The following is a 12315-nucleotide window of genomic DNA, read 5'->3' as shown; positions in this document are numbered from 1 at the left end:
GGAGCAGCTCTGGAACCCTCGTGGTCAGGGAGCTGGGGGACCCAGTCAGGTGCGAGAGCCCCAAGGAGGAGAAAATTCTGTGCGATGGAAAAAGCTTCACTTTTTTTTAAACACACAAATAATCTGTAATTACATAGAGGGCCCAGCAATTAAATGTTGATAGTAATTACAGGGTGGAAGAAATCACTGCATGATTTAGGGGTAATTACACTGAACAGGCCTGATTGACTGTAGGGCCAGCTCCATGTGGGCAAAACACAGAGTTGTGAGGAGCAGGGCAATGTTTCAGTGATTATTTTGTTAATTCTTGGACAGACAGGAGCTTTTCCTCCGCTGTGGTGGCTGCAGAGCCTCCTGTACCCCAGACACAGCTCTGCCTCCCCTGTGTGTGATCCAGGCACGCTGATGGGGCTGTGTGAGGTTGTTTACAAGCTGGAGCAGCTTCCAGCTGACTAATTTTGCATGATTATTTATAGTAGGAGGGAGCTGGGAAGGGAGGGCTCCCAAGGGGAGGGACTGTCCTGCACCAGCGGCAGGGGACAGGAACTGCACTAACACAGCAACTCTGAATGGAGCTGTGGAGGAGAGAAACCAGGAAAATGAAAGGAAATCGAGCACTTGGAGGATGCCAGAAGCTCTGGAAGGAGTGGATGAGTTAATCCATTGTCACTGGGTCCTGCAGAGTTAAAATCCAATCTTTGAGAGCTGGAAGCCAAGAGCTGGGGGCAGCTCAGAGCCTCCTCCAAGGATTTCATAACATCTGTCTCACTCAGGGGCTGGCTTGGGGCTCAGAGGGCTCTGGGACCAAGGCTGCAGTGTGGAATAAACCCTGACAGGGCAGGGATGGGCTTGGATCCTCCTGGAACCTGCTGGGACAGCCAAGGAGCACCCACAGCCCTGCAGGGATACCTGCAATGGGGTGTCACCCTGCAATGGGTCACTGCAGTGGGGTCACTTCCCAGTTCTGATCCCAACCACGTTAGCAGGGAGTGGCTCCTGGAGCTCTGCCCTGCTGAGCTGGCTCCGGGCTCTGCTCCGGGAGGGAACAGCCCCATTTCCGTCTCTCGGTGGCTTTGGGGTGACCTCTGCTGACGATCAGGAAAATGGCTGTGCCTGGAGCACGGGAGGAGGAGCGAGGGCTTTGCTCCAGGTGCCCTCCTGGTGTTAAAGCTCAGTAGGTACCACCCTGGTAGATCCCTTGCTCAGATCCTGCAGGATTACCCCTTCCACTCTCCATTCCTGGATTTCTCCACCCTTCTGCATTATTCTGCTCACTGGTTTTGGTTTTTCATTCTGCTTTTTCCTTAAAGGCAGCTTCCCAAAGCATCCCTTGCAGATTGGCCCTCAAGTCATTTGGTCAGTGCCATCTCCCAGCCCCTCCAGCCAACATGCAGAATAGTTTTCCATATATCCCTGACATCCCTTTTCTAATTCTACAGGAAAGAACCAGAAGAACATAAATTAATTAATTAAAATTTATTTATAAAATCTTCAAGTAGTTCCAGACAATCAAGAAAATAATTTTCTCAGTTACTTGAAAATAAGCACAAGGAAAAACATTTTCAAGAGATCACCACATCTGTTTTCCAACAAAAATTGAAGAATTTTCTTTTGTGCTTCAGGAAAATGCATCCATTCTTGATGCATGGAATAACAGTCCCAGTGCCAGCAGAATCACTGTAATCCAGGATTTGAAGTGGATTTTTGTCTCTGGGTCAGAGGTTGTGCCTGGCTTGCTCCTGGCTGTGCCCTGGCCCAGGTGGGGCAGTGCCCACCTGCATCACGTTGTGGTTCCCGATCTGAACCATGCTGGCATGTTGGATGATGAGGGGTGCCTGGCCTGGTGTGAGGTTGTAGTGGCCTGGGGGCAGCTGTGCTTGGGAAGGGGGAGGACCCCTCTGAGCAGGAGGGGTGTCCATGGGGGCAGGGGGACGCCAGGGTTGGGCTGATGGCCCTGGTGGCCACGGTGGCCGTGGTGCTGCTGGAGGCACCCAGGGCGGGGAGCCCAGGCTCAGGGCAGCCAGGTTCTGCTGGGCTTGGTGCTGTTCCCAACGTGCCTGGAGCTTCCTCCTCTGCAGCTGCTCCCACATGGCTTTCTTCTCCCTCTGCAGCTGCTCCCACATGGCTCTCTTCTCCCTGATCCTCTCGGGGTTAAACGTGTTCTGCACTTTCCTGGGGAAGAGAGGAGAGCTCTCCTCCAGGGTGACGAGCGCACTGAGCATCTTGGGGATCTGGCTGCGCTCCAGGGCGTTTGCCTTGGGTAGAAATGGGATGACTGAGTCCAGCTTGGAGGGGTCCAGGATGGACTGCATCAGAGCAGTGTCTGTCTGGAACAGGCACAGCTTGCAGGCAAAGTTCTTGGTCAGCAGGAGGATGATGAAGGCAGAGTTCTCCAAGGCGTCCTGGAAGCAGCTCATGTGGCTGCGCCCGGCGATGAAGAAATCCCCACTGGCTGTGGCACCCTCGGGCACCCCCATGCTCTCCAGCAGGTCCTTGACCTCGTGGGCCACAAGCTCATCTTCACTGGCGTGCAGGACAACAAATGTGGCGAACTTGGCACCATCTGGCTCTGCTGGATCCGTGGCTGGGGGAGCAGGAGGCCTGGCTGGAGAGGGGGAGGAAGGCAGGGGAGGGGGATATGATAGTTTGGAGGGAGATTCCTGAAGAGGAGGAAGAGTTGAGGAGAAGGAATAAGTAGGAGGAGGAAGGGAAGGGGTCGAAATAGAAGCAGAGTTACAGGGAATGCCTGGTGGAATGTAGGAGTCCTGGATGGACACGAGGGCAGGGGCAGTATCCACTGCAGCCCTTGAGTCAGGGACATCAGCAGGTACTTGCTTTTCATCCTGCTTTTCATGCTGCTTTTCCCTCGGTGCGTGGGGCTCTGTCACTGTGCTGGACACGTCACTGCTTTGGGCAGGCTCCGAGGGCAGCGGTGTCTCAGGAACAGGGAGAGGGCTGGGGTGACAGGGACTGACCTGCAGCACCTTCTCTGGCTGGGGCTCTTGAGCAGCTGTGCCCTGCCCAGGAGGGGCAGAGCTGGGTGTGCTGGCCCAGCTGGATTCCTGTGGGTCGTGGCTCTCTGTGTCCCCATTGGGGTGTCCAGCACGGCTGGGCCAGGGGACACACTCGGGGACAGAGGGCTGGGTGTGAAAAGCAACTGTTGGTGATGCACTGATCTCCAGACGGCTGGACAGGGAGGAGCTCCCCACAGAGCACAGGGTCCGTGGGCCTGAAAGGTCTGAGCTGCCTCTGATCTCCACTGGTGAGCTCCTCACCATGCAGTGGGAGCTGGCTGTGTGGGGAAATCCTGCGTCCTCGTGGGATCTCAGTGTCCCAAACCTGTCCCCTGAGCCCTCGTTGTCCTGTTCCTTGGGTGGGATGTTGTTGAGTGGCCCCCGCTGGGTGTCCTTGCTGGCCTGGCAGGCTTTGTCCCTGGCCTCAGGACTGCACAGCTGTTCCTGTGCCAGCACCGTGTACACCTGTGCCAGCAGTGCCACAGCACCCGCATCCAGCTGGGGAGGCTGCACATCCTCTCCGTTTTCCTGCACTCCTGCAGTGCCCAGTTTGATCTGCTGGACGTACTGGGCTGCCCGGTTGTCCCTCAAGGCATCCAGACAAATTCTTGCATCCGTTTCTTGCCCCAGAGTGAGCAGGACCATGGCTTGCAGTAACTTGCTGCAGGGCCCAGGTACCAGGTACTTCAGTTTGAGTTTGAGGCTCAGCAGTTTCTCTGCAGGGGCCTGGGACAGGATGTTGAACACGTCCTCGAAGCTGGGCTGCACCTCAGCGCTCTGTGCCATCTCAGCAGCTGCTGGCCCAGGTCACAGACTGGAGCAGGGATGGGAAAAGCATCTTCTGGCAGAGGGTTGGCAGTGCCCCACTCACACTCCTGGTGCCACACAAACCTTCAGTGCCCAGGGTCTCCCAGTGCTGGCAGTCTGTGAGGAGAGCAGAGGACAGCGTTCAGAGGGGTGCTGTGGGCACTGGGGATGCTCTGGAGCTGCCAGGCTCTCTCTCACACCTCCCAAATGTTTCTGCATCTGTTCCGTGCCTGCAGCTGTGCCACTGCTCTGTGCATTATCCCAACTCTGTGATTAAGCAAAGAGAGCACATTCTTTGCATTCATTTCACATTAATTACAACTGGTTTAAGATAATTGATGAAATAATGCTATATTTAGGTGAATCCAAATGTCTCCTTCAGGCAGCTGCTTCCAGGGGGTCTTGCAGGCTCCTTGTGATGGCAGTCGAGGAATGAAACCAGTGTAGAGGAAACCCTTGCCAGCCAATAACCTGTGTTACCAGAGAAGATTCATAGGAAAGAATTCCTGCCCAATATCCCAGCCAGCCCTGCCCTCTGGCAGTGGGAGCCATTCCCCGTGTCCTGTCCCTCCATCCCTTGTCCCCAGTCCCTCTCCAGCTCTCCTGGAGCCCCTTCAGGCCCTGCCAGGGGCTCTGAGCTCCCCCTGGAGCTGCTCCTGTCCAGGTGAGCCCCCCAGCTCTCCCAGCCTGGCTCCAGAGGGGCTCCAGCCTTGGAGCAGCTCCAGGGCCTCCTCTGGACTCTGTCCCCGCAGCTCCACGTCCTGCTTTCATTGGGAGACTTCATATCCCCATCCACAGGTGATCCCGGAGCCCCTGCACTCACCCCAGGCCTCTGATGGGATTTTAATTAAACAGGAGTGTCTGGAGGGGAGGAGTGGGGTCCCCACACTGCTCCGGGCGCTGCCTGAGCCTGCTGCACAATATTTCCCTATTTAAAGGCAGCTCCAGCAAACGCCCCGAAATAACTCTCAGCTAGAGAGAAAACTTTCCAATTTCAGTTTTGTTTTCCTGTCTCATGAAAAGCCTGCAATTGCCCAATTGCCCTTCCTCCCTTCCCGGGGCCGGGGTGCAGGAAGGGGAAGGGAGGGAAGGGAAGGAAGGGGTCAGCCGGGAGGGGAAGGGGGCAGCCGGGAAAGGAGGGAAGGGAAGGGAAGGGTCAGCTAGGAGGGGAAGGGAATGGAAGGGAAGGAGGGGAGCAGCCTACCTGCGGCCGGTGCCCGGGACACGCGGAAGCGGCGCGGGCCGATGGGCGCGGGCGGGGCAGAGCGGGGCGGAGCAGGAACCGGGCACCGGGACAGCACCGGGAGGGCACCGGGAACCGCAGCACCAGGGCCCTGCCCGGGCGAGCCACCCCCACCTTCCCCAGCCTGAGGTGACACAGAGCGCCGGGACAGGCAGGGACCGAGCTGCCCCTGCGGGCACTGATGGAATAGGGACGAGCAGTGCAGAGCCCAGGATGCAGGGGTGAGGAGGGACAGGGGGCACGGACAGATGCACCTGAGCCTCAGGAGTACAGAAGCAGGAAAATAAAACAATTAAGGTGTTTTTCTGCTTAAGAAAGCATGGGACCTGCTAAAGGCACTTTGTTTTTTCCCCCTCCAGCAAGAGCAGGGGACAGACCAGCTGGCCAGGGACAAGATTTGGCAAAGGCAAAGCTTTATCACAAGCAAGTGCAGGGAACAGAGCAGCTGGCCAGGGACAAGAGCTGGTAAAGGCAAGGCTTCATCACAGCTCAGGTAAGGGGAGAACAGAGAACACAACCCCCCAGCTTTAGGTACACACAAACCCCCATGGTTTTGAACACAGGTCACGCTTTATTCCAGTGTCTGCTCACCAGCCCTGGCACAGGGACAATGCCAGGAACAGTTACCAAAATAAGTTACATTAGAAATTATTACAAAGTAGCATTATCTGGGAAAGAACCAGCACCTGGATTAAAATCCCTCCTATTTTAATAACAGGATATCCTAATGGCAGAGTAACTCCTGGGAAAAGCTGCCTCATTTAATGGCTGTGAAGTGTTTCACACATGGAGTTACTCACAGATAATCCTTCAAGCCATTCACAGAAATTAGAAAGATGATTAAGGAAAACCCCACACTGCCGAGTGCTTCTCCATGAAGGAAGAAGGGTTTGGCTGATCCATGAAGAGAAATCTCTTCTTGAGCTCCTTGCCCCCAGCTGTGCCAGATGTGCTGCAGGGCCGAGCCTTCCCAGAAGCACAACAGGCACAAAGGAAGTTGTGTCTGAACCTGTATTTTTAAATGTGGAGAAGGTGGGAGATGGTATCAAAAGTCAAGCATAGCATCTTCTCAAGAGTTCCACAGCTTGGGCAAATTAAAAACAAATCCAGCATTAAAAATAAGTTGAGATCACTTCTCTCCCACAACTTGTCTCAGCAAGATTTAGGCACTCACAGCTACAGCTGGGCTGAGTTAAAAGGCTGCAGTGCAGGTCCCATCTCCCCTTTCAGCACAGCAGTTAGATTTAAAAACAGTAAATCAAGATTGAGAATCTCCCCACCTTGGTTATCAGACCTCCTTACAACTACATCTGACTCTAAATTCAGAGAGCAGAGGCATCCATGCCACAAGTGGGCACACAATTAGAAGATCCAGTGCTGTTCTAGCCAAGTAGCCTTGGCCAGAAGAGCTGGGATTTATCAGAGATCTTCCTTTGCTGCACTGGTTTTTATCTCCTTTGCAGCCAGGGCCACCTCTGTGTCCTTCCCTACCTTCTCCTCCAACTTGTCTAGCACTTCATACCATTTTTCTGAGAGCCTGTTGGTTCCCTTTGGCTCTTCAGGTGCCTTTGTCACCTCCTGTGATAGCGGAGCCTTTTCCAACCTGAGTAATTTTCTATCACACCTCATCTCTTCCTTCTTGTGCCTTCTGCTGTCCTGTGCCACCTTGGCCATGGCCCTGAAGGGCCCCACAATCCAGTTCAGAGGGGTGTTGTGAGTGACAAACTCAAAGAGGACATCCAGGGACCTGCGGGCCTCCGCCACGCGGTCCTGGCTGCGGGCCAGGGTGGTTCTGGAGAGGTCCTGGAAGGACACGGCCCTGGAGAAGGAGCTGTGGAGCTTGTGGAGGTGTCTTGTGGCCCGAGACACGGCCTCCTGGATGCTGCTGGGGAGGCCGTGGATGCTGAGCCTGAGGCGGTGGTAGGCGGGCTGCAGCTGCTGGGTGATGATCCTCAGCATGGCCAGGGTGCGCGGCTCCACCTGCCGGGAGAGAAGAGCTCAGGGCGGGCTCGGGAGGGCCCGGCCCCGGGGGCTGCTCCGTGCACCGGGTACCTCTGCCTGGCACGCCGTTCTGACTTGGGTTCCTTTGGGCTGCGTCAGGCTCCACTCCACCCACAGCTGATGGAGCTTCTGCTGCCCCTCCAGCAGCTTCTGGCCGACCTCCTGTTTCACAGACTCAATCTGATGGGGAAAAATGAGAGGAAAGGTTGTACTGCAAGCACACACAGAGAGGCACAAGCTCTTCCCTGCCAGGGAAGGATCCAAGGTGACACGGAGCTGGCGGGGGACGGAGGAAGAGCTTCCAGCTGGATAGCAGGGCAGGAAAGGCTACAGACAGGAGGAAGGAGGGCAAAGCGTGTTGGTACCAGTCTCAGTGCCATCTGCAGCCGTGCCAGGGGGTCCTGGGTGCGGTGCCTGAAGCCCTGCAGCTTGGCCAGGGAGTGCTGGTAGGCTCGGTGCCGCACGCGGCCCGACAGCGAGCCCAGGCGCACAAAGTAACTCCTCTGCCTCTTCTGCTCCTCCAGGGAGGCCACGCCAAAGCCCTGCACCGTGGTGGCCAGTTTACCTGGGGGAAACAAGAACACAGTGCAGCTGGGAGGGGTGGCAGAGGTTGGATCACCCACTGGAAAACATGAAGGCTGAGGCTTGCTGTGGGTTTGTAGTTGCTCGTGTGCTAAAGGCAGGTTAGTCCCTGCTCAATCTTCAGGTAAGCAGACTCGATGGAAAGGTTGAAGCATGAACCCATGTATTTATTTATTTACTTTGAGGACCAGCCAGCAAACGCTTGAACTCTGTCCCATGCCATGTGGCAATCTGGTGTTGACAGCCAGCAACTTGGTGACAAATTCAGAGCACCTGTCTGCTTCAGAAGCTGCATCTTGCTGTGTCAGGTGCTCTCTACTCACATGGGAAAGGACTCGCATCTACAAGCGCCAGGTACAGATTTTCTTACCTAGCTCTTCCTCGGTCATTGGGAGGTAATGATCCACCAGATCTTCTGACATTCCCAGGACAGATTCCACACCTCCAGCCACTGCCTGGCTCACTGCCTTGGCCTTGCTTATGCTGTTGGTCACCACTGAGTTGGTCATCTCCACACCCTCCTGGAGAACCTCCCTGCCCTGCTCCAGGGCTGTGTTGATCTTGCTGGTGATGGTGCCATAGGCAGCATCCAGAGCTGTACTGACCGTAGAGGTGACCACAGATTTGGTCTTCTCAACGCTGTCCTGAACAGCCCCTTTGGTCAGGTCCACTGCTTCGGTCACCTTGTTGGCCACCAGGTCCTTGGCCCCCTGTGCAGCCCCCACAGCTGCAGTGATGGTGGAAGCAACAGCAGACTTGGTCCTGTCAATGCTGTCCTCCACTGTGTGCTTGGTGACATCCACGGCCTCTGTCACCTTGCTGGTCACCAGCTCCTTGGCACCCTGGGCAGCCTCCACTGCATTGACAATCGTAGAGGCAACAGCAGACTTGGTCAGGTCAACACTGTCTTCTACAATGTGCTTGCTGAGGTCCACTGCCTTGGTCACCTTGTCTGTCACCATCTCCTTGGCCCCTTGAGCAGCCTCCACAGCGCTGACAATCGTGGAAGCAACTGCAGACTTGGTCAGGTCAACACTGTCCTCCACCATGTGCTTGGTGACATCCACGGCTTTGGTGACCTTGTCCACAGCATCAGTCACCTTGTTGGTCACCAGCTCCTTGGCTCCCTGGGCAGCCCCTACGGCTGCAGAGATGGTGGAAGTCACAGCAGACTTGGTTCTGTCAACACTGTCCTCCACAAGGTGCTTACTGAGGTCCACAGCCTCTGTCACCTTGCTGGTCACCAGCTCCTTGGCCCCCTGGGCAGCCTCCACTGCATTGACAATCGTAGAGGCAACAGCAGACTTGGTCCTGTCAACACTGTCCTCCACCATGTGCTTGGTGACATCCACAGCCTCTGTCACCTTGCTGGTCACCAGCTCCTTGGCCCCCTGGGCAGCCTCCACAGCGCTGCTGACAGTGGAGGTGACCACAGACCTGGTCAGCTTGACACTGTCCCCAACCACGTTTTTAGTGAGGTCCACAGCTTCAGTGACCTTGTCAGCCACTGCTTCCTTGGCCTCACAGGCAGCGTCCATAGCAGATGTCACTTTGGTGGCCACCAGCTGCTTGGTGTCTGAGATCACCTGCACCAGGGAGAGGCAGAGAAAGATTTTGTTGTTGTTGTTCCAAAATATATTTTCCCTCCCTGAAAAAGCTTTTCCACTTGGGTTAGTGGTGCTTGCAGTGTGTGGGCGGGCCAGGGAGGTGAGCACACCTCATGGACATGCTCACACCTCTCTAGCTTTCCCTGCTGCTGAGCTTTATTTATTTCCCCATATTCTTCTGGACCCATAGCAGTCCCACCAAGCCATGGCTTCCCCAGGAAAAGCCTTTCCTTACCTTGTCTGCTGGCTGCTGCAGGAAGGGCAAGTTCTGCTCCAGCTGATCCAGACCTTTACAGGCATATTCATTCACAAGAGCAACTGGAAGAGACAACAGGCACCAGTTTATTCTTACATTTGGGGATGGATTTTTGACCCCACAATGGCCAGGATACAGTCATGAAAACAAGCCCCAGAAAAATTAATCCCCATTCTAGGGTGGGATGTGTGTGGGCATCTTGTTAAAAGCGAACAAACCCTAAAATGCAGCAGGTTCAAATAATCTCCATTTTGCCTTCCCAGCTTTCTAACAGCAGACTTTAATCCAATTGCACTGTAGCACCTGCCCTTGGTGGGTTTAAAGGGTTGAAAACTGTTGGGGTAAGGCAGACTGAGCTCTGTTCCAGCCCTGGGATGGTCAGAACATGCAGTGAGAGCCAGCAAGCAGGGAGTTACTGCTCAGTAACCTCAAGAAATCAAACTTCTGCTGGAAACAATTTCATTCCCAGGCAGTCCAGTGTCCAGGAGCTGCTGGGTGGGAGGCCCAGTGCCAGAGGAGAAGGTGCTGTGGGAGGTGGGATCACCCTGGAGGCCCCTGGACCTGCCCTCCTGCCCCAGGGGTCCCCCAGCCCTGCACTTACTCTGTGGCTCGAGCTGGCTCAGGATGGGCTGTGCCCCTCCGACCACGCTGCCCACAGCCACGGCAGCCACGGTCTCAGCCACGCTGCAGACACCACTGAGGCAGGGGTGGCACTCCTTGGTCTGGTTGTAGGCAGAGGAGACCAGGTTGAAGGCAGAATTGAGCAAGGGCAGGTTGGTGACTCGGTTGACAGCGCTCTAAAGCCAAGAGAAACCCTGACATTAGAGCCCAGCCCGAGCTGGTGGTGAACACAGCCATGCATCTGTCCAGAAACCTCCCAGCAAATTCACCTCCTCATCCCTCAACTCATCCAGAGGCCTCCAACAAGCCAGGCTTGAGAACTGTGAACTCTGTGCTAGTGAATTCTGAGTCACACCAATTTCAGCACCAAACCAGGACCTGTAACAGCCCCTGTTTCAGAAATACTTGCATCATTTGGCCAGCCCTGAAGGTGTCTCTTGAGCAAAACAATCCTGTACTGAGGGGGTTTTGATTTGGCCACAGCTTCACAGGGCTAATCTTTCTGTCCCCCCAGCCTGGTTTTGGGGTGCTGGCAGAGGTTTGGCACATGTGAGTGGGTGATTTAACTGCTATGGGTGTCCTGGCACCTACCACAGTGTGCTGCTCCTCAGCCTTCAGCAGGTCTGGGGTTGGGGTCTTTCCTGAGGCCATACTGACTTCAGCTGCAGCTGGAAGGAAAAACAAGGTTATCATGAGCACAACATCATTGCCTCCAAAGAAATCAAATCCTGCCAGGACAGGGGAAAAGCAGAGGGCAGCAAAGCTGGGATCCATCATTCTGCTGCTCCCAGGAAGGGTCAGGTTAGAAATAGGGGAGAACTATTTTATCTGCATTGTGTTTGCTCTGTGGGGTGGGATGACCAGGTACCCACTAAAGCAACTCCATCACCCCCTCCTCAGCTGGGCAGGGCAGAGAAAATACAACAATCTAGCCAGTCTGGGAAGGACATGGAAATCCTGTGGAGTTCTCCCTGGAGGGTGAGCCAGGATTCCCAGCTGCAGCATTCCATGGCTACCTGGAGACTTGCCTTCACATCCTACTGGGCAGCAAGGCAGGAAATCTCACTTCCTGTGAAACCAAGGCTCAGAGACATTCTCATGACATAATGGGATTGAAGAAGTATAAAATGTTGCAATAACCTGAACGGGTATTGGTCTCCCAGCACAGATCTCCTATGGTATCTGGACACTCCTGTATTGGTAATAAAGGCAGCATTACTCTGAGCCTTAGCCAGGCACAGCAGGGATTTCAGCACATTTGTTCCTTGGGACACAGTCTGCTTTTCTGTCCTTTGCCAGTTAACTCCTATTCTTAGATTTGCTGTGACATTTTCCAGTGGAAAACCCTCAAACCAAAATTCCTCCCAGACTGGATTTCCAAGCCATGCACGGCTCCAGGCTCACTGGCAGACTCTTCCCAAAAAAAAAAACTTTCCATCCGAGTTGTGGTGGAGCCCATTGTCTTGTTTCTTGTGTTCTTTGCCTCGTGCAAGGTTTTGATTTTGCTGAGAAACAGGAACAGAGAGATGGAGAGCAGTAGTGAAACCAGCATTTGTGAGCCTGGATGGGCTCTGCCACTGGCCAGGGACATCTCAGGAGCTGACTTGGCAAAACACCAAACATTGCTGCATTAACCACTGAGTTAGTCAGAATTCTGTGAGATGTGAGCAGTGCAGGGGTGCTGAGTGCCCCACGCCTATAGCAAAATTGTCACACAAGTTGTCACCTGCAGCCTGTCCAGTGAGAATCTGGGAGCCCTCCCTATTTATCTATTATTAACCAGCACTGGATCCTCACCAGGCTGGGAGAAAAAAGCTGCTCCAAAGAAAGCAAGGCTGAATATTCAATCTGAGTCCCAAAGTCCACAGGGTTGCTGTCAGTGGCTGCCCCTCCTGCTCTGCCTCAGGGCAGCTTTCTTATTGCTTTGGAGCCTTGCAGGGCAAAGCACAGCTCTTTCAACACCACCACAAACAACTCCTTTGCTCAGTTATTTTACATCTGGGCAGGTGGAAAAAGCTCAGACTGTGGAGTTTGACACTGTGGTGGCCTTGGTGTCAGGGCCAGCACAGAGGCAGCAGCAAAGGGAAGAGGGGAGGACTCTGGTTAGAATAATTCAGGAGTAATTTCTTGGCTGATGTAAAAACTGCTGTAAGGTTAGATCACCCTCTGAAGTACAGAGATCCT

At 54.5% G+C, this 12315-nt stretch overlaps 2 protein-coding genes across 3 annotated transcripts; both read right to left on the bottom strand.

The window, feature by feature from the left end:
* Positions 1–1614: 1614 nt before the first annotated feature.
* Positions 1615–5064, bottom strand: TICAM1 (TIR domain containing adaptor molecule 1). Of its 2 annotated transcripts, none has more exons than XM_063161118.1 (2): positions 5026–5064; positions 1615–4292 (listed from the first exon to the last, which is right to left on the bottom strand). In XM_063161118.1, the coding sequence occupies exon 2, from the start codon at positions 3798–3800 to the stop codon at positions 1716–1718; it is 2085 nt and encodes a 694-aa protein (XP_063017188.1). In that variant the 5' UTR covers positions 3801–4292; positions 5026–5064; the 3' UTR covers positions 1615–1715. The 2 variants fall into 2 exon arrangements, with proteins under 2 accessions (XP_063017188.1, XP_063017189.1); XM_063161119.1 differs by having other exon boundaries at positions 1615–3938; positions 5026–5042.
* A 571-nt stretch (positions 5065–5635) lies between these two features.
* On the bottom strand, positions 5636–11050 carry LOC134420787 (perilipin-4-like). Its single transcript, XM_063161142.1, is given in 8 exon segments — positions 5636–6073; positions 6587–7072; positions 7130–7245; positions 7431–7630; positions 8018–9233; positions 9490–9572; positions 10112–10307; positions 10723–11050. Coding segments are annotated over 8 exon segments (2652 nt in total). The 5' UTR covers positions 10909–11050; the 3' UTR covers positions 5636–5904.
* Positions 11051–12315: the final 1265 nt, after the last annotated feature.

The sequence above is a fragment of the Melospiza melodia genome, chromosome 7 (assembly GCF_035770615.1).
Source record: "Melospiza melodia melodia isolate bMelMel2 chromosome 7, bMelMel2.pri, whole genome shotgun sequence".
NCBI classification, from domain to species: domain Eukaryota; kingdom Metazoa; phylum Chordata; class Aves; order Passeriformes; family Passerellidae; genus Melospiza; species Melospiza melodia.
The sequence above is the reverse complement of the archived record's forward strand: the minus strand, read 5'-3'. Positions and strand labels throughout refer to the sequence as shown.

Excerpts from the sequence above, each read along its gene's own strand:
- TICAM1 (XM_063161118.1), bottom strand. The coding sequence starts at position 3,800 with ATGGCACAGAGCGCTGAGGTGCAGCCCAGCTTCGAGGACGTGTTCAAC.